Source organism: Balaenoptera borealis (genome assembly GCF_965194805.1).
Source record: "Balaenoptera borealis genome assembly, chromosome: 5".
In the NCBI taxonomy this organism is placed as follows: domain Eukaryota; kingdom Metazoa; phylum Chordata; class Mammalia; order Artiodactyla; family Balaenopteridae; genus Balaenoptera; species Balaenoptera borealis.
This window is the reverse complement of record NC_138862.1, coordinates 116,686,803-116,714,023: the sequence shown is the minus strand read 5'-3', so window position 1 is coordinate 116,714,023 and position 27,221 is coordinate 116,686,803. Positions and strand designations below refer to the sequence as shown.

The window sequence follows — 27,221 nt, the reverse complement described above, 5'->3', positions numbered from 1 at the left end:
GTATGAGCTAGTATGTGCAGGGACTAATTGAGCTACTTAAATCTTTGATTTTCTTTGACTGCTTCTCCAAAACCTTCTGACTTTCCACTGCCTTTGGAAAGGGGTCAAGGTTCAACTCCTGACAGCATCGGGGATGACTCATTGACTGGAAAGAGGAGAATCTGGAAGAGAGGCGGATCAAAGATTCCCTTACCCTGTAGTTTAAAAAGGTGGGCTGGCTACTTAAAGACTGCTAAGGGGACTTCCCTGGTGGTCCAGTGGTTAAGAATCTGCCTTCCAATGCAGGGGACATGGGTTCGATCCCTGGTCAGGGAACTAAGATCCCACATGCCACGGAGCAACTAAGCCCATGCACCACAACTACTGAGCCTGCGTGCCGCAAACTACAGAGCCCATGCGCTCTGGAGCCCTCGCGTCACAACTAGAGAGAAGCCCAAAACAGAGAGAAGCCCACGCGCCGCAACGAAAGATCCCGCATGCCGCAACTAAGACTGGCCGCAGCCAAAAATAAAATAAATAAATAAAATAAATAAATAAAATAAAATAAAATGTTTACAAGGATTAAATTAAAAAAAAAAAAAGACTGCTAGGAGTGTTTTAGGCAAAGGTGTGAAGCAGGTCAAAGGCTCTTCCTCCTTTTCCTTTGAGGTCCCTCTTTCCTTGCCCCTCCTCCCATGCCCTGTGTTCTCATGGTGGCCAAAGCCATCTACCCAGGTCATGCTGGAGCCTCTGACCTTACATCTGAAAAACCTCCTTCCTAGAGGGTCATTTTAAGGGGTGTTATCCTTGACACACCCTGAGCAAGTCATTTAACCATTCAGAACCTTTTTGCTGTCTTTATATCTGTAAAAATTAGGGGTTGGGGGACTTCCCTGGTGGTCCAGTGCTTAGGACTCCACACTTCCACTGCAGGGGGCATGGGTTCCTCTCTGGTGGGGGAGCTAAGATCCCACATGGTGTGCAGCACGACCAAAAAAAAAAATTAGGTGTTGGGCCAAGCCATTTCTAAATTCTCTTCATGCTCTAAAATGTCACATCATGATCTGAGCAGCACAGGCCTGCAGAACAGTCACCTTAGTTTTCTCATTTATCCTTTGGCATTTCATTAAATAAGTAGGTCATAAGTTGCTCGAAGACAAATGCCACTTGTGTGCCCTTACTTAAATCAACCACCACCATGTTCTGCGCAGGGCTGACCCCCCAGCAAGCACACAGAGCAGATATGTGTTTACAGTAAGGTACTCTGAGGACGACTCCTAGACCATCACTTCCTCTCATCAAAAACAGGGATGGTAATTGTTGTCAAAGTTTTGAGAGCCTCAGTTAAAAGTAACATACGACCCAGCAATCCCACTACTGGGCATATACCCTGAGAAAACCATAGGTCAAAAGGAGTCATGTACCAAAATGTTCATTGCAGCTCTATTTACAATAGCCAGGACATGGAAGCAACCTAAGTGTCCATCGACAGATGAATGGATAAAGAAGATGTGGCACATATATACAATGGAATATTACTCAGCCATAAAAAGAAATGAAATGGAGGTATTTGTAATGAGGTGGATGGAGTTAGAGTCTGTCATACAGAGTGAAGTAAGAAAGAGAAAAACAAATACAGTATGCTAACACATATATACGGAATCTAAGGAAAAAAAAAACAAAAACATGAAAGAATAAGCAAACATAATAGTCAGGAAAGTAACAATAAATGCAAATTTAGCAGTTATAAAAAGCAAAACTGCTTAATTCATGGATGTCTACAGGCCCTATTATAAGTTGGGAGAAATCAAATTCCATTGCAGCAAACGTTATAGCACAATGTTACCTAAAGATGTGCTGTCAGCAAAAACTTATTCACCTCAAGCAAGAATCTCTATAAAGTTTGAACCGTTTGCCAATATGGTTAAAACAAATCTGACAGTCCTTTGAGTTTGGCTTAATAATGTATGGCTGCAGCAGACATGACTGAAGTACAGTATTTAAAGAGAGGTTGTAATCTGTCCATCAGGGATGAATGGTGCTCACTGAGGCACCTGTTCGGCCTGCACAGTATTGGCTTCATACTGTTTAATTAAAAGATTGTTTAATATAACTGACAGTATTTCAAAATGAGTTCGCATAAAGCAAGGTTCAAACAATATGTGTCATATGCTACCACTTGCATTAAAAAGAGGAAAAAGAATATCTACTAGAACTTGCTTCTATATATGCTTGAAATATATTTTGAAAGAGAAAAATATAAACAGATCTGAGTCTTGGTCTTCTAGCCTGAGGATATTAACAAGTCCTCTTGCTTTGAGCAGAGAGAACAAGACATGGCAGGGGTTATGTGACCATTCTTATTTCTTAGCCTACAGACCCAGACACCAAAGAGGGGTTTTGATAATTTACATCCACACTGCGCCTACAGAGGTTTTAGTTTAGAAACAACTCTTCCTTCTGTTGTGAGTCTGGTATCAAAGAACCTGGGTGCTGAGTAGCAGCTGCTGTCACATATAGTGGGCGGTACCGAGGTCTGTCTGGTAGTCCCTGAGCGTGTTGCAGTCGTACATCTCCAGTCCCTCTGGGGTCCGAAGACAGAAGACACTCACAGGGAATCCACATCTCAGAGCTATCAGTGTTCTCAGATCAGACACCTTTTTACCAAGAAGGGAAATGCTCTCCATTATGGGCATTGTCTCTTGGGTCACAGCATTGAACACGCAGAGAGTGGGCTTATCTTCTTCCTAAGGGAAGAGAAAAGAAGGGAACTCAGAAATAAGCACTGTCTGGGGGTTGGGACAAGGGACAAACATCTCGGAAGGTGGCTCTGAGTGCCTCTAGCTCCCACAACATGGGTGCTAAGGATGAAAGCAAAGGCCAGTTAAGTTCCCTGACTTCTGGTCTGAGTCTCACGCTTCTGTCCTGAGGAAATTTACGAGTACTCCTTCTTTGAGAAAAGTGAAGGAGACGCGGCAGGGCTTTGAGTCCCTTCTTACTTCTTAGTCTACGGACCCAGATACACAAGAGGAGTGGTGAGAATTTATATCCACGCTGTGCTTATGGAGGTGTTAGTTTAGAAACAACTCCTCCATCATGCTGCACTTTAATTTGGAAATACTGTGGATTCTAAACCTCAGTCAGCTGAAAAAATTATTTCTATGAGGTTATCTCTGGGGAGTGGAACTGAGCTCAGGGTGGGAGGAGAGTTTTGCTTATCATTTTATGGTCTTCCTTGTTTGTATGGTTTGACTTTTTTTTCTTTTTTAATCATGTGTATTTACTTTTACTATTTAAAAAGGGAAGTACTAGATGTAAGTGAAAAAAGTTTCCTTTGTTCCTTTTATTTTGGAATCTAAATAAGAAAGCAGGTGGAACTGAGATATCTGAAAGAGTTAAGAAGGAAAGTTTGGGAAAGTATTTATTCTTCTGTTAACAGTTAAATCAATCAAACTAAAACTAAAAGCACAGCAAAAGGGGAGAATGGGAAGGGAGGGAAGGTTATTAAAATGTTCACTTTTCTAACAACAACAACAAAAAAGAAACTGGCTTTACTTCCTCTTTAGTGGATTCAGGACGATCATGTTTTTCTTTAGCGCGCTGCTGGTGTGGCAGATGTGAGTGCCGGGAGCTGCCACTGAGGGCTCCGGTAAGAGTAACGTGGGACCTTGAGCAAAACTGAGAAGCAGATCCCTGGCCTCCAGGTTCCTCAAGGGGACTCCAGCCAGTCACTGCTCCCTTGTCCCGCCCGTTACCCTCCCCTTTTCTCCCATCAAATTCGTCTAGGGTTTCTGCAGGGACCCCTCCCTGCTTCAGGTTTATAATACATTAAATTCATTCCCCACCTACCAGATAACACATTGCCAGAATGTGATCAACATGCAGATCTCTTTGAAAGAGCTTTTAAGGAGTACGTAGTGTTATTGATGAAAGTTTCGGCTGCAGTGCTTTGATTTGGGGTCCATTTCAGTGTCCCAGATCACTGGGAGAGGTTCCGATGTCTTCTGCTGAGCATAAAGCCATTAGCCAGCTGAGCTGCTGGCTGAATTTAAAGTGCTTAGGACAGTTTTTCTCAACAGCTTCTCATAAAACCGCTCAATAAAAATTGAAAGGACATAAGGATTCACCCTTTCCCTTTCACCATGCTCATGTTTTCCTATGGCTCCATTAAGGCAGGTATCTGCCTGACCTAATCCATGGGGTATGTATGGGCAGGAAGAAATTCCTATGAAAAGTGAATAAAAAGATAGTGAGGAAGAGAGAAAAATTATATTTTATGTAATAGTTGTTCCTTATTTCTTTTATGATTACTCTGATTTCCCTAAAGTTGGCCCTTGGTATAGGTTCTAATTTATATTTAGAATTAAATGTGTAACACGCAAACAAAGCAGCAAAGGCTCAAGTCACCCTTAACAGTTAACTAACTACTATTTGATGTTAGAAAAATAAGTTTAAAAGATGCTTCTCAGAATATGAATAAACGTTTGCCTCCTTCATTCTAATCCGTGTTATTGTGGAAACTATTGCTTGAGTTTTGTTCATTGTTGTCACCCAGTGCCTAGAATAGTACCTGGTACAGAGTAGACTGTCCATAAATATGTATCGAATAAATAATTCATAACATATCTGGAGCATAGTTCTCATTGTACTATTTTAACTCTATATATTCACCATTTTATAAACCTTGTTTTTGTGGGAAACCCATTTTAAGTTCTAGTGCGGCACACCGGTTGGTGACACTTCTTCCTGTTGCTTATACAGAGAATGAGCAGATAGCTGTTGATTACCAGCAACTTGCTAACTCACCTTATCTATTTAAAAAAAGGCATCTATCTATGTGATACCCCTCCCCAAATGTTCTGAATGGGGGAACGCTGGTAGTTATACCCAAGACAGTCAGATGCTATTAAATAAGCAATTCCATAAACAAATCACTGTTGGACAAATGTAAAATTATATTTTCTGTTTTACAAACAAACCAGGACACCATGGTAGGAGGTACATACAAAGTGTCTTACTTTTCAATAAAAAAAAATACATAGATCTATTTCATGGGAATAATTCCACTTCTGTTTTCAAAAAATAAATGCAGGGGACTTCCCTGGTGGTCCAGTGGCTAAGACACCCCACTCCCAATGCAGGGAGCCCAGATCTGATCCCTGGTCAAATGTGGGAACTAAATCCCACATGTTGCAACTAAAAAGATCCTGCATGTCACAATGAAGATCCCGTGTGCTGCAACTAAGACCCGATGCAGCCAAATAAACTAATTAATTAAAACAAACAAAACAAAAAATAAATGCAAACTCACTGTAAATACACACATGTGCATTAAATAGGAAAAGTTAAGGAGACATAAAAGAGAAGGTAATGCAAGATTTGAACACCGCAGTATCTTTCACAAATTCTTTTTTTTTTAATTTAATTTAATTTAATTTTTTTATACAGCAGGTCCTTATTAGTCATCAATTTTATACACATCAGTGTATACCTGTCAATCCCAATCTCCCAATTCATCACACCACCATCCCCACACCCCACCGCTTTCCCCCCTTGGTGTCCGTACGTTTGTTCTCTACATCTGTGTCTCAATTTCTGCCTTGCAAACCGGTTCATCTGTACCATTTTTCTAGGTTCCACGTATATGTGTTAATATACGATATTTGTTTTTCTCTTTCTGACTTACTTCACTCTGTATGACAGTCTCTAGATCCATCCATGTCTCTACAAATGACCCAATTTCGTTCCTTTTTATGGCTGAGTAATATTCCATTGTATATATGTACCTCATCTTCCTTATCCATTCATCTGTCACTGGGCATTTAGGTTGCCTCCATGACCTGGCTATTGTAAATAGTGCTACAATGAACATTGGGGTGCATGTGTCTCTTTGAATTACGGTTTTCTCTGGGTATATGCCCAGTAGTGGGATTGCTGGATCATATGGTAATTCTATTTTTAGTTTTTTAAGGAACCTCCATACTGTTCTCCATAGTGGCTGTATCAATTTACATTCCCACCAACAGTGCAAGAGGGTTCCCTTTTCTCCACACCCTCTCCAGCATTTGTTGTTTGTAGATTTTCTGATGATGCCCATTCTAACTGGTGTGAGGTGATACCTCATTGTAGATTTGATTTGCATTTCTCTAATAATTAGTGATGTTGAGCAGCTTTTCATATGCTTCTTGGCCATCTGTATATCTTCTTTGGAGAAATGTCTATTTAGGTCTTCTGCCCATTTTTGGATTGGATTGTTTGTTTTTTAATATTGAGCTGCATGAGCTGTTTATATATATTGGAGATAAATCCTTTGTCCGTTGATTCGTTTGCAAATATTTTCTCCCATTCTGAGGGTTGTCTTTTCGTCTTGTTTGTGGTTTCCTTTGCTGTGCAAAAGCTTTGAAGTTTCATTAGGTCCCATTTGTTTATTTTTGTTTTTATTTCCATTACTCTAAGAGGTGGATCAAAAAAGATTTTGCTGTGATTTGTGTCAAAGAGTGTTCTTCCTATGTTTTCTTCTAAGAGTTTTAGAGTGTCTGGTCTTACATTTAGGTCTCTAATCCATTTTGAGTTTATTTTTGTGTATGGTGTTAGGGATTGTTCCAATTTCATTCTTTTACATGTAGCTGTCCAGTTTTCACAGCACCATTTATTGAAGAGACTGTCTTTTCTCCATTGTATATCCTTGCCTCCTTTGTCATAGATGAGTTGGCCATAGGTGCTTATCTCTGGGCTTTCTATCTTGTTCCCTTGGTCTATGTTTCTGTTTTTGTGCCAGTACCATATTGTCTTGATTACTGTAGCTTTGTAGTATAGTCTGAAGTCAGGGAGTCTGATTCCTCGAGCTCCGTTTTTTCCCCTCAAGACTGCTTTTGCTATTCAGGGTCTTTTGTGTCTCCATACAAATTTTAAGATTTTTTGTTCTACTTCTGTAAAAAACGCCATTGTTAATTTGATAGGGATTGCATTGAATCTGTAGATTGCTTTGGGTAGTATAGTCATTTTCACAATATTGATTCCTCCAATCCAAGAACATGGTATATCTATCCGTCTGTTGGTATCATCTTTAATTTCTTTCATCAGTGTCTTATAGTTTTCTGCATACAGGTCTTTTGTCTCCCTAGGTAGGTTTATTCCTAGGTATTTTATTCTTTTTGTTGCAATGGTAATGGGAGTGTTTCCTTAATTTCTCTTTCAGATTTTTCATCATTAGTGTATAGGAATGCAAGAAATTTCTGTGCATTAATTTTGTATCATGCTACTTTACCAAATTCATTGATTAGCTCTAGTACTTTTCAGGTGGCATCTTTAGTATTCTCTATGTATAGTGTCATGTCATCTGCAAACAGTGACAGTTTTACTTCTTCTTTTTCAATTTGTATTCCTTTTATTTATTTTTCTTCTCTGATTGCCGTGGCTAGGACTTCCAAAACTATGTTGAATAATAGTGGTGAAAGTGGACATCCTTGTGTTGTTCCTGATCTTAGAGGAAATGATTTCAGTTTTTCACCATTGAGAATGATGTTTGCTGTGGGTTTGTCGTATATGGCCTTTATTATGTGGATGTAGTTTCCCTCTATGCCCACTTTCTGGAGAGCTTTTATCATAAATGGGAGTTGAATTTTGTCAAAAGCTTTTTCTGCATCTATTGAGATGATTGTATGGTTTTTATTCTTCAATTTGTTAACATGGTGTATCATATTGATTGATTTCCATATATTGCAGAATCCTTGCATCCCTGGGATAAATCCCACTTGATCATGGTGTATGATCCTTTTAATGTGTTGTTGGATTCTGTTTGCTAGTATTTTGTTGAGATTTTTGCATCTATATTCATGAGAGATATTGGTCTGTAATTTTCTTTTTTTGTAGTATCTTTGGTTTTGGTATCAGGGTGATGGTGGCCTCGTAGAATGAGTTTGGGAGTGTTCCTTCCTTTGCAATTTTTTGGAAGAGTTTGAGAAGGATGGGTATTATCTCTTCTCTAAATGTTTGACAGAATTCACCTGTGAAGCCATCTGGTCATGGATTTTTGTTTGTTGGAAGATTTTTAATCACAGTTTCAATTTCATTACTTGTGACTGGTCTGTTCATATTTTCTATTTCTTCCTGGTTCAGTCTTGGAAGCTTATACCTTTCTAAGAATTTGTCCATTTCTTCCAAGTTGTCCATTTTATTGGCATAGAGTTGCTTGTAGCAGTCTCTTAGGATGCTTTGTATTTCTGCAGTGTCTGTTGTAACTGCTCCTTTTTCATTTCTAATTTTATTGATTTGAGTCCTCTCCGTCTTTTTCTTGATGAGTCTGGCTAATGGTTTATCAATTTTGTTTATCTTCTCAAAGAACCAGCTTTTAGTTTTATTTATCTTTGCTATTGTTTTCTTTGTTTCTATTTCATTTATTTCTGCTCTGATCTTTATGATTTCTTTCCTTCTGCTAACTTTGGGTTTTGTTTGTTCTTCTTTCTCTAGTTCCTTTAGGTGTAAGGTTAGATTGTTTATTTGAGATTTTTCTTGTTTCTTGAGGTAGGCTTGTATAGCTATAAACCTCCCTCTGAGAACTGCTTTTGCTGCATCCCATAGGTTTTGGATCATTGTGTTTTCATTGTCATTTGTCTCCAGGTATTTTTTGATTTCCTCTTTGATCTCCTCAGTGATCTCTTGGTTATTTAGTAACGTATTGCTTAGCTTCCATGTGCTTGTGTTTTTTACTTTTTTTCCCCTGTAATCCATTTCTAATCTCATAGCGTTGTGGTCAGAAAAGATGCTTGATATGATTTCAATTTTCTTAAATTTACTGAGGCTTGATTTGTGACCCAACATGTGATCTATCCTGGAGAATGTTCCATGTGCACTTGAGAAGAACGTGTAATCTGCTGTTTTTGGATGGAATGTCCTATAAATATCAATTAAATCTATCTGGTCTATTGTGTCATTTAAGGCTTCTGTTTCCTTATTTATTTTCATTTTGGATGATCTGTCCATTGGTGTAAGTGAGGTGTTAAAGTCCCCCACTACTATTGTGTAACTGTCGATTTCCTCTTTTAGAGCTGTTAACAGTTGCCTTATGTATTGAGGTGCTCCTATGTTGAGTGCATATATATTTATAATTGTTATATCTTCTTCTTGGATTGATCCCTTGGTCAATATATAGTGTCCTTCCTTGTCTCTTGTAACATTCTTTAGTTTCAAGTCTATTTTATCTGATATGAATATTGCTACTCCAGCTTTCTTTTGATTTCCATTTGCATGGAATATCTTTTTCCATTCCCTCACTTTTAGTCTGTAAGTGTCCCTACGTCTGAAGTGGGTCTCTTTTAGACAGCATATAGCTGGGTCTTGTTTTTGTGTCCATTCAGCAAGCCTGTGTCTTTTGGTTGGAGCATTTAATGCATTCACGTTTAAGGTAATTATCGATATGTATGTTCCTATGACCATTTTCTTAATTGTTTTGGGTTTGTTTTTGTAGGTCCTTTTCTTCTCTTGTGTTTCCCACTTAGAGAAGTTCCTTTAGCATTTGTTGTAGAGCTGGTTTGGTGATGCTGAATTCTCTTAGCTTTTGCTTGTCTGTAAAGCTTTTGATTTCTCCATGGAATCTGAATGAGATCCTTGCTGGGTAGAGTAATCTTGGCTGTAGGTTCTTCCCTTTCATCACTTTAAGTATATCATGCCCCTCCCTTCTGGCTTGTAGAGTTTCTGCTGAGAAATCAGCTGTTAACCTTATGGGAGTTCCCTTGTATGTTATTTGTCGTTTTTCCCTTGCTGCTTTCAATAATTTTTCTTTGTCTTTAATTTTTGCCACTTTGATTACTATGTGTCTCGGCGTGTTTCTCCTTGGGTTTATCCTATATGGGACTCTCTGCCTTTCCTGGATTTGGGTGGCTATTTCCTTTCCCATGTTAGGGAAGTTTTCGACTATAATCTCTTCAAATATTTTCCCTGGTCCTTTCTCTCTCTCTTCTCCTTCTGGGACCCCGATAATGCTAATGTTGTTGCGTTTAATGTTGTCCGAGAGGTCTCTTAGGCTGTCTTCATTTCTATCCATTCTTTTTTCTTTATTCTGTTCCGCAGCAGTAAATTCCACCATTCTGTCTTCCAGGTTACTTATCTGTTCTTCTGCCTCAGTTATTCTGCTATTGATTCCTTCTAGTGTAGTTTTCATTTCAGTTATTGTATTGTTTATCTCTGTTTGTTTGTTCTTTAATTCTTCTAAGTCTTTGTTAAGCATTTCTTGCATCTTCTTGATCTTTGCCTCCATTCTTTTTCTGAGGTCCTGGATCACCTTCACTATCATTATTCTGAATTCTTTTTCTGGAAGGTTGCCTATCTCCAGTTCATTTAGTTGTTTTTGTGGGGTTTTATCTTGTTCCTCATCTGGTACATAGCCCTCTGCCTTTTCATCTTTCTGTGAATGTGGTTTTTGTTCCACAGGCTGCAGGATTGTAGTTCTTCTTGCTTCTGCTGTCTGCCCTCTGGTGGATGAGGCTATCTAAGAGACTTGTGTAAGTTTCCTGATGGGAGGGACTGGTGGTGGGTAGAGCTGACTGTTGCTCTGTAGGCAGAGCTCAGTAAAACTTTAATCTGCTTGACTGCTGATGGGTGGGGCTGGCTTCCCTCCCTGTTGGTTGTTTGTCCTGAGGCAACCCAACACTGGAGCTTACCCGGGCTCTTTGGTGGGGCTAATGGCGGACTCTGGGAGGGCTCAGGCCAAGGAGTACTTCCCAGAACTTCTGCTGCCAGTGTCCTTGTCCCCACAGTGAGCCACAGCCACTGCCCACCTCTGCAGGAGACCCTCCAACACTAGCAGGTAGGTCTGGTTCAATCTCCCCTGGGGTCACTGCTCCTTCCCCTGGGTCCCGATGCTCACACTACTTTGTGTGTGCCCTCCAAGAGTGGAGTCTCTGTTTCCCCCAGTCCTGTCGAAGTCCTGCAATCAAATCCCACTAGCCTTCAAAGTCTGGTTCTCTAGGAATTCCTCCTCCTCTTGCTGGACCCCCAGGTTGGGAAGCCTGACATGGGGCTCAGAACCTTCACTCCAGTGGGTGGACTTCTGTGGTGTAAGTGTTCTGCAGTCTGTGAGTCACCCACCCAGCAGTTATGGGATTTGATTTTACTGTGATTGTGCCCCACCTACCATCTCATTGTGGCTTCTCCTTTGTCTTTGGATGTTGGGTATCTTTTTTGGTGAGTTCCAGTGTCTTCCTGTCGATGATTGTCCAGAAGCTAGTTGTGATTCTGGTGTTCTCGCAAGAGGGAGTGAGAGCACGTCCTTCTACTCCGCCTGTTGGTTCCCCCCCCCTTTTTTTTTTTTTTAATATATTTTGCTATTTTGGGGTTGCAGCACCAAATAAGCAGAAACATGCCCCAAGTGTTCCAGAGTAGACCAAAAGGGGAAATAATGTTTGTTTTTGTTAAACTGCAAGTTGAGATGTCTTCATAAACATCTTAGCCTCATGAACTTCTCCTTTTTTATGATAGTCACTCTGGAGAGGTTATGCTTGCAGTCTAGGACAGTGAATTGAAACAACTTTCTTCGACAAAATCTTTTTTTTTCACCCTCGGCTGTGCTTCATGGCTTGCAGGATCTTAGCTCCCCACAGTTTCTGACCAGGGCTTGAACCCCGGCCCTCAGCAGTAAGAGCGTGGAGTCCTAACCACTGGACTACCAGGGAATTCCCCACCAAATTCTTTATATAATATTCTTTAAGGCTTTAAGATTAGAAAAAAATAGCCATTTTATTTAGAAACGTTTTTATTTGTAAATTATACATTTTAAGGAGCATGTTTATACATGTTTTTGTGTTTAAATTGTGTTTAAAATCTAAATTCACATATGCATCTCATAGATTTTGGTTTTTTTAAAAAATAAATTTATTTATTTATTTGGTTGCATTGGGTCTTTGTTGCTGTGCGCAGGCTTTCTCTAGTTGCGCCGAGTGGGGGCTACTCTTCATTGTGGTGTGTGGGCTTCTCATTGCAGTGGCTTCTCCTGTTGCAGAGCACGGGCTCTAGGTGCACCGGCTTCAGTTGTTGTGGCATGTGGGCTCAGTAGTTGTGGCTCGCAGGCTCTGGAGCACAAGCTCAGTAGTTGTGGCTCACAGGCTCTAGAGCGCAGGCTCAGTAGTTGTGGCACACGGGCTTCGTTGTTCTGCGGCATGTGGGATCTTCCCAGACCAGGGCTCAAGCCCGTGTCCCCTGCATTGGCAGGTGGATTCTTAACCACTGCACCACCAGGGAAGTCCCTAGATTTTGGTGTTTTAAAAGTGCCTTTTGAAAGCTAAAATGTATATGATTTTGAATCAATTTTAGACCTACTACTATAGTTCAAACTTCTCCAATTTGTCTGATAGACATCTACTCAATGGTGCCACAAATAACACAATCTTTCACCATAAAACAACTTTCCAAGGATGCCAGAAAGAATTAACTAAGTTTTAACTGCAGCCCTCCGTTGGTGGAAGTATTGTGATAGAAGGAGGCAGGGGAAGCCATAAAGAGTGTTAGGGAGGGAGTTCCCTGGTGGCTTAGTGGTTAGGATTCCGGGCTTTCACTGCTGTGGCCCGGGTTCAATCCCCGGTGAGATCCCATAAGCCGTGCAGTGTGGCGAAAAAAAAAAAAAGAGTGTTAGGGAGAATGAGTCTCCCTCACAGTTTAGAAGACACAAACTGCCAGATGGTTGCTTCTCAGTCCCCTTTGCTGTGCGACCCAGATGTGTGACCAGGGTGCTGCCCAGTCAAGCCTCCCCATCCACCTCCACTTTGACTTCAGAGCCAGGAAGGCAGAGAAGCAGCAGACACAGGGACTCTTCCCTGGCAGTGGCAGATCTGAAGCACTGCCGGCCTGGCAATAGGGCTGGCAGCTGCGTCCAGTGCCTGCTTTGAGGGCGGCTGCCCCGGGGGCCTTCCTGGACTAGTTGTGGGTCATGATTTAGAAATTATTTCTGGCTGCATAATCTCTGAGCCTGATTCTCTAATCTTCCTGTCAAGACTGTGAACTACACAATAGCCTTTCTTATATGTTTGTTTTCCTCTTTAATTGTCCAGGTTCCTTTCTGCTGCTTGCAACCTAAGAACCCTGATGGTGGATAGGGAAAAGCACTAAGACTGGAGCACTTGACCTCAAGGGTAGAAGGGGAGGAGAGATGCCACAGCAAGGGAGGGAACCCAAACCCCGAAATGCATCTCGATACCTATGACGTTTCTCACAACAATCATATACCTTCTTGTTTATTTCATACTTTATCCCTCAACTCATTTACTCAACACATATTTATGGAGAGCCTACTGTGTGCCAGGTATTATTCTATGCACTGGGTGACAACAATGAACAAAACTCAAGCAATAGTTTCCACAATTACGTGGGTTAGAATGAAGGAGGTAAATGGCAATAGCACCTCTGCATGCCACACAGTGACCCAGGCCTTGGCAATGCCTCACGCGTGGTTTATAGGAACGCTGAAACAGCATCAGCAGTGAATGGGCAGGGCTGAAACCTGTGCTAATAGAACATGGAGATACATGCCACAGAAAATATTTCTTATGGCTTCTATAGGAGTTCCTTTCCAAAGAAAGAAAAATTAAGGCAATGTTCTTTCCCCACTGTTCTTATGCCATTCCCCCATTCACTTTTCCAAATGTGTCTACATTACCATTAAAGGAGAAAGTGTAATTAGCAGAGAAACTGGAAAATCTATTGACTATTTAGAATAGAACACCTCCATTTATCTAATGTCTTTCCTGCTTTTCACACAAGCAAAACCTTGTAATCCATACAAAAATATAAGCGCAATAAAGAACCAAATAGTCCGGATTTATTTCATGACACATGGTATCTACTTACATCTTTTTAAAAAGAAAAAATTGCTTACTTGCCAAGTTTTTGGTTCATATCATGCTATTTCTAAGTTGTACCAAAATAAATTGAGACTCTAGCTTTCCTAGATTCTCAGAAAATAGAACTAATTGCATGAAGTAACATAGTTAGATAGGAAAAGTACTACTTAAGTTTGTGTGCATCTAATTATGCAATAAAGCAATAATATGACTTAGAAGGTAGCCTTTGGTTACCTAAGATAGATCAAACAGTATAGAGTTGATATGACTTCATTCTTTGAAGCAAGGGATGTTTTCATAAAGTATTTTTGTTGTTACAAACCCAGTTTGGGCGTTATCATACATAAACAGTGAATAGTGTGGACTTCTGAAATAGGCCTGTTTTATCATCTAATTTAACAGGAACTGAGTTAGGATGGAAACCAGTATTTATGGCTTTGCAGGTAATTCTCTTCCTTCAGATTCAAGATATTGTTTTCCTTCCCAAAACTAGTGATAAATTCTCTAAATGTGATTCTGCCAGAGAAGGTGAAGATGAAGATCAGTAAAAATTCTGTGGAACTTGAGAATTTTTTTTTTTAATAAATTTATTTATTTATTCATTCATCTTTGGCTGTGTTGGGTCTTCGTTTCTGTGCGAGGGCTTTCTCTAGTTGCGGCAAGTAGGGGCCACTCTTCATCGCGGTGCGCGAGCCTCTCACTGTCGCGGCCTCTCCTGTTGCGGAGCACAGGCTCCAGACGCGCAGGCTCAGTAGTTGTGGCTCACGGGCCCAGTCGCTCCGCGGCATGTGGGATCTTCCCAGACCAGGGCTCGAACCCGTGTCCCCTGCATTGGCAGGCGGACTCCCAACCACTGCGCCACCAGGGAAGCCCGAGAGTTTTTAATTAAACCCTTCATGTCGGCCAGTCCTGTGACTCATAATTATATTCTGCCTGGGCTTTCTAGAATAGTCTTTTACCTCTACATTCTGTTCTTGTCATTAGCAGTTTAGAACTCCAGGGAAAGGTTAGAGTTCAGTGCAAAGGCAGCTTGCATCACTGTGACAGATGATGCTTAATTGGCAGAAGTTATGAAATATTTTTGTAAGTAAAACTATGAACACAGGTTACTTTGGGGAGGAAAATTGGGGGCCAGAGGTAGGAGAGAGACTTTTTACTGTGTATCCTGCTGTACCAGTGGAATTGAGCACCATGTGAATGTACTACCTACTCAAAAATAAATAAAAATTTTTTAAAATAATAAAATAAAGTCAGTGCTTAGTTGAGTAAAAGTATTCTATTCATACTCTTAACACATTTTGTCTACATCCCTGAATAGCTATGGTTCAATTAGATTCCTCTAGCTATTTCAAATACTAGTATTGAGCCTATACCACTATCTCCAAGTAAGCAAACAACAAAAAAGTCTTGAACATCATTATTGGTGTTGGAGAATTCCAGGAAATTTTAGAGGGTTTATACTGTACAGTAACAAAAACACAGTATGTGTATACATATTTAAAGACATGAGACATTTAAGAAATGACATAGAATTTAAGTCTGCTTAAAAAAGTATTATACTACAATTTTCTGAGTATTTCTCTGAGGGAGAAAAGCAGAAGAAATTAGAATTGTTTTTATTTCCTTTTTTGATAACTAGACATTTTTCAAGAACTTAAAAATAATACCTCTAAAATCAGGAACAAGACAAGGATGCCCACACTTGCCACTCTTATTCGACATATTGGGAAGTTCCAGCCAGAGCAACTAAGCAAGAAAAAGAAAGGAAAGGCATTCAAATTGGAAAGGAAGATGTAAAGATGTCACTATTTATGGATGACATGATTTTATATAGAGAAAACCCTAAAGACTCCACCAAAAAACTATTAGAAATAATAAAGTTGCAGGGTACAAAATCAACCTTCAAAAATCTTTTGCATTTCTAGATGGTAACAATGAACTAGCAGAAAGAGAAATTAAGAAAACAATCCCATTTACAATCACAACAAAAAGAATAAAATACCTAGGAATAAATTTAACCAAGGAGGTGAAAGACCTGTACACTGAAAACTATAAGACATTGTTGAATGAAACTGAAGAAGACACAAAGAAATGGAAAGATATGCCATGCTCATTGACTGTAAGAAGCAACATTGTTAAAGTGTCCATAATAACAAAAACAATCTACAGATTCAATGCAATCCTTATCGAGATCCCAAGGACATTTTCCACAGAAATAGAACAAAAAAATCCTAAAATTTATATGGAACCACAGAAGACCCTGAATAGCCAAAGCAATTTTGAGAAAAAAGAACAAAGCTGAAGGTATCACACGCTCTGATTTCAAGCTATATTATAAAGCCATAGTAATAAAAATGGCATGGTATTGGCAGAACAACAGATGTATAGATTAATGGAACAGAATTGAGAGCTCCAAAATAAACCCACACATATATGGACAATTAATTTACAACAAAGGAGCAAAGAACATACAATGGAGAAAGGATAGTCTCTTCAATAAATGTTGCTGAGAAAACTGGATAGCCACATTAAAAAAAAAGAAAGAAAGAAAAAGGAAAGACACTAGATCAATATCTCATACCATACACAAAAATCAACTCAAAATAGATTAAAGACTTAAACGTAAGACCTGAAACCATAAAATGCAATAGAAGAGAACATAGGCAGTATGCATTTTGACATTGGTCTTAGCAATATCTTTCTAGATATGTCTCCTCAGGCAAGGGAAACAAAAGGAAAACAAATGGTACTACAACCAACTAAAAAGATTCCACAGAGCAAAACAGTAATTCAAAAAGATATATGCACCCCTATGTTCACTGCAGCATCATTTACCATAGCCAAGATATGGAAACAACATAAATGCCCATCAATGAACAAATGGATAAAGAAGATGTGGTGTGTATGTGTATGTATATATACACACACAACATATATATATATATATATATATATATATATATATATATATATGTATACAATGGAACTACTCAGCCTTAAAAATGATTAAATCTTGCCATTTGCGACAACATGATGGACCTAGAGGAATTTATGCTAAGTGAAATAAGTTAGACGGAGAAAGACAAATAGCATATGATTTCATTCATACATGGAATATAAAAAACAAGCAAACTAACACAAAAAATTGAACAAACCAAACCAAAACGTAGATATAGAGAACAGAGTAGTGGTTAGCAGAGGGGAAGGGGTGGTGGGAGGAGGACGAGATGGGTAAAGGGGATCAACTGTATGGAGATGGATGGAAACTAAATTTCTAGTGGTGAGCAGGCTGTAGAGTATAAAGAAGTAGAAATATAATACTGTACACATGAAAGATATGTAATGTAATGTTATAAACCAATGTTACCCAATAAAAAGTAAACTTTAAAAATGTATCTAAAAAAGCATAATAAAAAGATTAAAAAAAATAGATACATGAATAAATGCTTATAAGACATTGAAACATGTATAAAATATGGCCTTTTTATTTACATAAATGGGATCATACAATGTTTCTTTTTCTGTGACTTATCTTTACTACTTGATAATAAATATTTTAGAAAATTCCTTTAAAAAATAGACTTCCCACTTAGTCAATCAGTAAAATACATGAAAAGAAAAAGAGTTAGCTTTAGCTACCATAAACTTTTTTTAATGCTAACTATGAGAAAATAAGTGCCCCATTTAGCAGAGAATATGTACTTTACTAAGTCCCTTGAGGCTCGTGTTTTCACATGGGATAGAGAACTAGTACTGAATACTATTTCTATCCTAGAGAGCAGCTCTTAATACTCTTTAGGCTACCTGTCTCTTTGAGAAATTGTCAAAAGTTAAGGATCCTTCACCCAGAAAGTCTCCAGGTACATAATTTTGCATATTTTGCAGTTTTAGGGTTTTGTTCTTAAAGCCAGCCATGGACCCCAAATTAAGCACCACTGATTAAGGACAGTATAAATGGAAAATGCTGTCTCTGTTATATGTACACGTAATTCATGAATGGCTGCGCTGTTGGATTTGAATGTAGGTACTGCCATTTTATTCTTATTGTTACTGAGAATTTCTTCCCTTTCCTCATTCCCCTAATCCATTGTAAGGCCGTGGAAGTGACCTAATCTTTCTCCCATATCAGTATTCCAGATCAGCCCCTTGGCCTTGATCCTATATTGGTTTATGGGTTGCTCTGCAATGACTGTTTTGGGGCAGGCAACAAGGGGGATAGAGGAGGGAAGGGAGAGAAAGAATAAACAAAGGGAGCTCTATCCAGTCTCCATGCTTTATTTCCCCTTACAGCACAAATTGTGCCTAAATCTAGTTATGCAAGTGGAAGAGAGGGGAAGGCAAGAAGAGAAAACCTCTTCCTACGTTGTGAAATACTTTGGTTGAATTATTCATAACTTTATCTGAAATGAGGTAGACATCTTGGACAAATGTTATTCTGATCATCCGTCATACCTTAACAAAGCATTTGAGAGTTGAACAAAAAGATATTCCAACATCAGTAAGACTCCAGCTGTCCTTTAGGGCTGCTCCAGCGTACATCAGCTCCAGATACCTCCTGCCTTGTTCATCTTCAGAGAGAGGAATGTGGAAATAATCCTTAAAAATCAGTAGCATATTATGAAAACAGCATATCTCTACATTACTAGACCAGCAATGTAATCTCTTATCTTTTACATTTTCCACTGAGTATTATAAAATTGGGACAGAAGGAGGAAGTATTAGACAGGGGTTCTTAATTTGAAGTCTTTAGACACCCCCAAAAGTTGATGGTTAGAACTTAGGTGGCAAAAAACTACATTTGTTTTTTATTAACTCCAAATAAAATTGGGATTCTTCTTATGTATATAGACAACAAGCTAAAGTAGCAGTAATTGACTGTTCCTGTGACTTTGTCACTAATAGAAATCACGGATATTTTCATATCCCATTATTGTTGTTGCAGATATCTCAAAATATTATTTATACTGATCTCCTTTGAAATTGTAATAGTTATGAGATACACTGCAAACACTTGTTAATGTGTTAATAAGGAAACCCACGTCACAATATCACAATATGTTTTTTAATTTTTTTAAATTGTATTTCAGTATAACTGGTTTCCTTTTTGGGGGTATGTATTTTATTTTATGCATTTAAAGACATTCTGAGGAGTCCATAGGCTTCACCAGACTGCCAAAGGGATCCATGATACATAAAGATTAAGAGCTTCTGTGTTAGAAGATATAGATTTTAGGGATCATAGTAATTTACTATATATCATGTAACTATGATTCAGTAAATGCTCCTTAGTAATTGGGAATACATCATCTCCAAGTTAAATACCATTTGATGGTCAGTTCCTAAATATTTGTCTTAATTTTCCATTTCATAGTGAGTATTTATAAGAAATTTGTAAGAAAAGTACTGTACCCAAATTATTTTTTATTCTGGCTCTGTGATCCCAGGTTAAATGGTCAATCTATCTGAGCTTCAGTTTTCCCTGGATGCAAAATGAGGCTATAGCCCAGAAGTCCTCTCCACCTCCAAAATCCTTTGGTTCTTTATAGTTGCTTGCTTACCACACAGGCCATCTATCTGACAACTGGTATGCTCCACTTTACCTGGCCTAGAGTTAGTGCCTTGTTTTTCTCCTTTTATGAAGAACTTCAGTAATACTATCTGGCCAATACACAATCTACAAATATCATAAAGATAAGCTAAACATTTTTTCCCCTGAGAATTTTCCTGTCTAACACCTCCAGAGTTAATATCTTCTAACAAACAATTATGTAAGCAAACAATGATATTTTCAAATAGTTTTAGTTCCCTGTTTGCTGAAAATGCACCCAATAGTATCTCTACCCCACGTACAGTTTAAACTTCACTGCATAGTTAAAATTAATGCACATCTTAGTGGCTCAGGGACAAAGTATGTACCTTTATCATCAGCTTGACAGCCTCCACAGTTTCATCTGCTGAAACATCCAATGGTTCAAAAGATCCCTCAAACGCTATGAAAATCCTCATTTTGTCAAAAAAAGAAAGAAGCTGTTTTCAAAGATCCTATTGGATAGCTGGGAGAATCCCAGTTCACAGTTAAGGACAAAAATGATGGCCAGAGGCAGCTGTCACTGTCTAGCCTCAAAGGCGAGTTGAGAGAACATGGAGAGAGAAGTCCCGCAGTACCACAGTATCTGGTGAAACTGACAGCAGCTACATTGGAGGAAATGTTTCTCTGCCAGTGGCATTAGTCAACAGCCACCTGTTCCTCTATTACGGAAACCAGAAAACTTGACAATGGTTGAGGCAAGTGTGAACAAGCATCAAGCATGTAATACAAAAATGCCACACATAAATTTTACTTTGTAATGTGACCACCATCCACTGATACTTGAATCCATATTCATCCAAGTACAGCTGATGGAAGGACCCTTAGAACTAGATATTTGAATTGGGATGCACTGGCACAGAGTGAAGCAAAACTGAGTTGATTTTATTGAAGGTAATCATCCTGGAAGCTCTCTGTAAATAACTCTGAGCTGAAGCATTCTGGTTTCCATAGCAACTTTGTGTACTTGTTCCCTGGCGGTATTTCTAATCCTGCCACAGGGTACAGAACAATATCCACTTGCACTAGGGAGATTAATGTGTAGGCAAATGACTCTGTGGTTTTCCCTTTCCATCTCTGCATAATGGAATCTACCCAATAACAACACAATATAGTTGGTATTTCTTTTAGTCCTTGCCCTTATGTTATTTAGAACAATTTACCATTGTTATTTCCTTCAACTTCCCTTAGTGTTGGTGGAAAATATTTCAAACCACCCTCAAAAAATGAGCAAAGATATTAATCACCATTACGCAAGCTTATATTTTACTGGAACTTAATTCTAAGACTCTCCTCTGAAATCCCCAGTATTATACACTTGTTCTAATGCTATTATGTCTGATCATTTTAAAAAATTAATTTATTTTATTTTATTTATTTTTGGCTGCATTGGGTGTTCGTTGCTGTGTGCGGGCTTTCTCTAGTTGTGGCGAGCAGGGGCTACTCTTCGTTGTGGTACGCGGGTTTCTCACTGCGGTGGTTTCTCTTGTTGCAGAGCACGGGCTCTAGGCGCGCGGGCTTCAGTAGTTGTGGCATGCGGGCTTCAGTAGTTGTGGATCGCGGGCTCCAGAGCGCAGGCTCAGTAGTTGTGGTGCATGGGCTTACTTGCTGTGCAGCATGTGGGATCTTCCTGGACCAGGGCTCGAACCCACGTTCGGGAAGATTGGCAGGCGGATTCTTAACCACTGCACCACTAAGGAAGCCCTGATCATTTTTTAGTGTTTGTAAATCTTGTCTTCTTCCTGAAGACAGACCTAGAACAGAATCCCTATCTTTCATTTCTTTTTATTCTTAACAGCACTTAGCATAATGTGAGTCACATGATAGGTGCTTATTATACCAGTTAACTGATGCTATTCATTCACAGTCTGAGTTCCAACTATAAGAAATTTGAGAAAATGGAAAACATAAAAAAGGCAAAGGATTTCATTGCAAAGCTAATACTTTTGGCCTCATGTTTTTCAAGTGTTGCAACACAATGATATCTTCTTATGCTGTCAGCATTTTGATAGAAAGAGTATTAACATAGGACTTAGTTAGTGCTGTTTTGATGTCTTGCTCACCCTACCTCACCCCCTCCAGCTGCCTTTACTGTTTACTGCTAAAGGCTTATAGCTACACCCCCTTTTCCAAAGAATTGCCCTCAGCTGATGGGAGCTGCCTTGCCAGGAAAGCTATGCACCCCTCCTCAATAATTGACTGCAAAGGGGCGACAAAATGCCCACTCTCTTATATTAAGGGGTGAAAATTCTGCAGAGGATCTCTGTAGAGCAGGCCATAGCTGGACTGTACCTGAGACTACATCCTTCTTCAGCTCTTTCTTTTTCCGAATCCTGCTTAACTCTCTTCCTTACTAAGTTTTTCTTGAGTTCTCCCTCAGTAATTGGCATACATCCCAATCCCTGTCTCAGGCTCTGCTTTTAGAGAAACCAACCTAGGGCAGAGGATCTTAAAGAAGCTCATAGGCATTAAGAAATCACAACCAAGTGCTTTATAGCTTCCTGAGCTGCATGTTTTCTTATACATGTATATTTTTATACTCTGCATTAGACTTGCCTTTTGGAGTAAATGCCCGTCTCTTGTAGGCATGGCTGGCCCCTGGTCTGCTTGGTTGCCAGGTCCTGACTTGTATGGAGCTGCTGGCTACTGGTTGGTGGGCTGGGTCCTGAGGTGGCCGGCTGCAGATCCCCAGGGGGGTCCCAGGGCTAGTGCTATCCCGCTGGTGGGTGGAACCTGGTTCTGGAGTAACTGGTTGCAGGGCCAGGGTTCCTGGATCTAGTGTCGGCATGCTGGTGGGTGGGGTCAGTTCCTGAAATGGTTGCCTGTGGGTTCTGGGGTGTCCTAAAGCTGGTCTGGCTCACTGGTGAGTGGGGCTAGATCCCAGGGCAGCTGGTTGAGGGGTCCAAGCTGTCTTGGAGCTGGTGTTAACCTGCTGGTGGACAGATCTGAGGCCCAGGGGTTTCTGGGGCTAATGCCCACTGTTGTGTGATGCTGGTCCTGGGGCTGATGCTGGCCCTCTGGTGGGCGGAGCCAAGTCCTGTGGTCCCTGGCTGTAGGGACCTTGGGGTCCCGGGGTTAATGCCAGTGCACTTGTGTGTGGGTTTGGGTCCTGAGCCCTCTGATGGACAGGGTGTGTCCCAGGGTGGCTGGGTGCTCAAGGGTTCCTTAAGGCAGCCTGCCTACTGGTGGGTGGGGCTGTGTTCCCGCTAGGCTAGCCGCGTGGCCTGAGGCGTCCCACTACTGGCGCTCACAGGCTGGTGTGTGGGGCTGGGTCCCAGTTTTGGTAAGCTAGTGGGAGGATTCCAAAATGGCACTTGCCAGCACCGGTGTCCTCCTGGCCTAATGGAGCGCCCCAGAATGGCTGCCACCAGGGGGCGCTCCAGTTGCCTGCTGCCTCTCTGGGAGACTCTACAGGATCAGCAGGTGGGTCTGACCCCACCTCCTTTCAAATTACTGCTTCTGCTCTGGGTCTTGGACTGTGTGAGATTCTGTGTGTGCCCTTTAAGAGTGGAGTCTCTATTTCCCACAGCCCTATGGCTCTCCTGAAAGTAAGCCCCACTGGCCTTCAAAGCCAAACATTTTGGGGGCTTGTCTTCTCAGTGCAGGATCCCCGGGCTGGGGAACCTGACGTGGGACTCGAACCCCTTGCTCCCTGGGGAGAACCTCTGCAATTGTAATAATCTTCCCATTTGTCGGTCGCCCACCCAGGGGTATGGGTCTTGACTATACCGCATCTCTAGCCTTCCTACCCATCTCCTTGTGGTTCCTTCTTCGTATCTTTAGTTGTAGAAGATCTTTTCTGCTAGATTCTGGTCTTTCTCATCAATAGTTGCTCTGTAAACAGTTCTAGTTTTGGTGTGCCCATGAGAGGAGGTGAGCTCAGGGTCTTCCTACTCTACCATCTTGGCCATCTAGCCAAAACGTTCTGACATGAGAATTAAAAGTTGAAAAGGGTAAGTAAAATTATCCCTATCATAGGAGACATAATTGTAAACCAATAAATCATGGCAATCAAATTTTTAAGACTACTACAAATAATGAAATAATTCAACTCGGTGGCTGTATTTATAAGTAATACACAGAAATTAATAGTTTTCTAGAAACAAATGACTGATATAGAATATAATGGAAGAAAATACTCCATTTATAAAAGAGAAAAAAGATAATATGTTAGGAGTAAACTTAGCAGGAAACGTAAGAAATGTATAAAATAAATGTAAAAACATAACCAAAAACATAAAAGACTTGAACAAGTGGACTGTCATACTGTAACTTTGGAAGGAAGGTTCAAAACGATTAAGTCATCAATTCTTCTTAAGTCAATATAAAAGTAACTTCCTAAGTTAGTATATAAATTTAATATATAAATTTAAAAATCCCAGCAGGATCTTTTTCCAGCTTTATTGAGATATAATTGACATATACACTGTGTAAGTTTAAGGTGTACAATGTGATGATATATGTATACATTGTGAGATGGTTACCACAATAAAATTAGTTAACACATCCATCACCTCACACAGTTACCTTTTTTTTTGGAAGTGAGAACATTTAAGATCTACTTTTAGCAACTTTCAATTATACAATACAGAACTGTTAACCAACAGGATTTTTCCAAACTAGGCAAGATGTTCTAAAATTAACGTAGAAAAATAAGCAAGTATAGCTAGAAAAGCTCTGGAAGAGAAGAGTTGTGAAAAGCACTCACCTACAAGATGTTAAAATATATTATAATGCTACAATAAAATTAAAACAGTGTGATCCTGGCATATGAAGAGTCAGAAAAATCAATGGAAAAATAGAAAGCATAAAAATGGACTCACAAGAATTTAGTATATGATAAAAGTGGCATCTTGCAAATTAAAAGGTACAAACTTCCAGTTTGAGTCACAAGAATGAAATGTACAGCATGGGAAATATAGTCAGTAATAGTGTAATATCTTTGTATGGTGACAGATGGTAACTAGACTCATCATGGTGATCATTTTGAAACATATAGAAATGTTGAATCACTATGTTGTGCACCAGGAACTAATATAGTGGTTGTAGGTCAATTAATTATACTTCAGAAAATGAATAACAAACTCATAGAAAAAGAGATCAGATTTTTTTTATTGAAGTACAGTTGATTTACAATGTTGTGTTAGATTCAGGTGTACAGCAAAGTGATTCAGTTCTATATATATATGTGTGTGTGTATATATATACATATATATATATTCTTTTACAGATTCTTTTCCCTTAGAGGGTATTACTAAATATTGAGTATAGTTCCCTGTGCTATACAATAGATCCTTGTTGGTTATCTATTATATATACAGTAGTGTGTGTATGTTAATCCCAAACTCCTAATTTATCCCTCCCCCCCTGCTTTTCCCCTTTGGTAACCATAAGTTTGTTTTCTATGTCTGTGGGTCCATTTCTGTTTTGTATATGAGCTCATTTGTATCATTTTTTTTTTTAGATCCCACATATAAGTGATATATGATATTTGTCTTTGTCTGGCTTAATTCACTTAGTATGATAATCTCCATGTTGCTGCATATAGCATTATTTCATTCTTTTTTTATGGCTGAGTAATATTCCATTGTATATATGTGTGTGTGTGTGTGTGTGTATATATATATATATATATATATATATATATATATATATATACACACACACACACATACCATATCTTCTTTATCCATTCATCTGTCAGTGGACATTTAGGTTGCTTCCATGTCTTGGCTATTGTAAATAGTGCTGCAATGAACATTGGGGTGTATGTATCTTTTTTGAATTATGGTTTTCTCCAGACATATGCCCAGGAGTGGGATTGCAGGATCATATGGTAGTTCTATTTTTAGTGTTTTAAGGAACCTCCATACTGCTGTCCATAGTGGTTGTACCAATTTACATTCCCACCAACAGTGTAAAAGGGTTCCTTTTTAAAAAGAGATCAGATTTGTGGTTACCATAGGGTGGGGGAATTGGATGAAGATGGTCAAAAGTTTCAAACTTCCAGTTATAAGATAAATAAGTACTAGAGATGAAATGTACAACATGATTAATATAATGAACACTGCTGTATATTATATATGAAAGTTGTTAAGAGAGGAAATCCTAAGAGTGCTCATCACAAGGAAAAAATATTTTTTTCTTTATTTTGTATCTATATGAGATGATGGATATTCACTGAACTTATTATGGTGATCATTTCATGATGTATGTAAGTCAAATCATTACGCTGTACACCTTAAACTTACACAGTGCTGTATGTCAATTATATCTCAATAAAACTGGAAGAAAAAAAGAATATAAAAAAAAGTAGCATATTGTATCAGTCGTGATGGTGTGGGGAAATAAGATAGTGTTGAATTACCCAGTAGTTACCTGAAAAAAAAAAAGTGGAGCTCTATGTCAGTGTCAGCCTTCCCCATTTGACTAGGAGCTTTTTGATGGAGGGACAGTGTCTTAATCACCTTTGAATACCCAGTGGCATAGCTCAGTGCCTTGCAGTGATTGAATAAACAACATAGGTTATTGTAGATTGATATCATTAAAAATTGCCTTGTAACAGTGAAATGATAAACAGCCTTGAAAACTCCCTTAGGAATGTAGGGAAAGCTTGAAATGATAAGAATTAGACTTAAAAATACTCTTAGTTGAAATCTAGGAACAGCTTGCTTTAGCATCTAGAGGCTCTTTTTGTTTTTCGCTTTTTCATTTTCTAGGAATTTTAAATTAATTTAGTTAGCCTACTGGGTACCTCATACATGCAATGGGATATGCTAGGTCTTTGGAAGATTTGATGATGAATGTGAACTTAAGGGATTTGCCATGAGTAAGGAAGATGGTAGTTGTCCAAAATACCTGGGCCAGAAACTGTACTATAAGATGAAGTGTGAAAAGCAGCACAAACAAAATAAATGATATGAAAGTGAAAAGACATTTGATCTGAAATGAAGATATACTGTTTATTAATTTTATTCATTCAGTACATATACACTGAAGCCCTACCATGTGCCAGGCACTGTTCTGTGCTGGACCATTGCAGTGAACAAGACATGAAGCTTTCAGTCTAGTGTGAATGTGTGCATGTGTTGAGGGCGGAGCAACAAATAAATAAGCTTGTTTAAAGAGAATGATCAGATAGTAGGGATAGCATGTAAAAATAAATAAGACAAAATAAATGTAGAGAAATAGGAAAGGAATTGCTTGCTAGTAATAATGGTAGGAAAGAATTAGGTTATATGCAGGGAAAACAAGTAAATAGAAAGATGACACATACCAAGGGAGAAAGAGAACAGTAATGTTACAAGATGAGGACTAGGGTAAAAAGGAAACAACTATGTTACAATCAGTGATGAATATATTTTAGTCCTCTGATCTCTCATATATTTCAAAGATGAAATTAGTGATTTCATTCTTATTTCTGTACTTAAAGTTATGGTAGTCTCCCTATTACAGTTTAACCCTTTAGTTTCCTTTTAAAGCTCTGAAATAATTACATATTTGAATTGACTTTAAAATATATTTTGATTTATGATATATTGATACATGTCATACATGTTATATGATATATACAAAATAACAAGAAATAGAATTTAATGTCACATGGTAAATAGTACTGTAAAGGAATGCTGAGTGATTGGTGGCCCTTTACAATAATTTTTACCTTAGGAGTATCTGCTTTGGGTTGAAAATGCTCAATGCTGATGTGTTGAGAAAAATTTACAGCATCTTTTTTTAATATACAATTATGCTTTTATGAGTGTTACTTTTAAAATTTGTCACTGAGTTCCAGTCTTTTCACCTAAGAAAGCATAAATGTGTATTTG

General features: G+C 39.0%; 1 protein-coding gene across 6 annotated transcripts in view; it reads right to left on the bottom strand.

Annotated features, from left to right (window-relative positions):
• ANKUB1 (ankyrin repeat and ubiquitin domain containing 1) overlaps positions 1-21,066 on the bottom strand; it is a 49,682-nt gene extending 28,616 nt beyond the window's left edge. For 5 of the 6 annotated variants that reach the window (XR_014245279.1, XR_014245280.1, XM_082394394.1 and 2 more), the window contains exons 1-3: positions 19,725-21,066; positions 18,261-18,404; positions 2,510-2,726 (exon numbers count right to left, since the gene is read on the bottom strand). Coding sequence is in view for 4 of the 6 variants with exons in the window: in XM_082394394.1 (XP_082250520.1) it covers positions 2,510-2,726; positions 18,261-18,404; positions 19,725-19,814 (451 nt within the window). In the remaining 2 variants the exon portion in view is untranslated. The remainder of the gene's footprint in view (positions 1-2,509; positions 2,727-18,260; positions 18,405-19,724) is intronic. The other variant, XM_082394393.1, reaches the window with a different exon arrangement.
• Between the last annotated feature and the right edge of the window lie 6,155 nt (positions 21,067-27,221).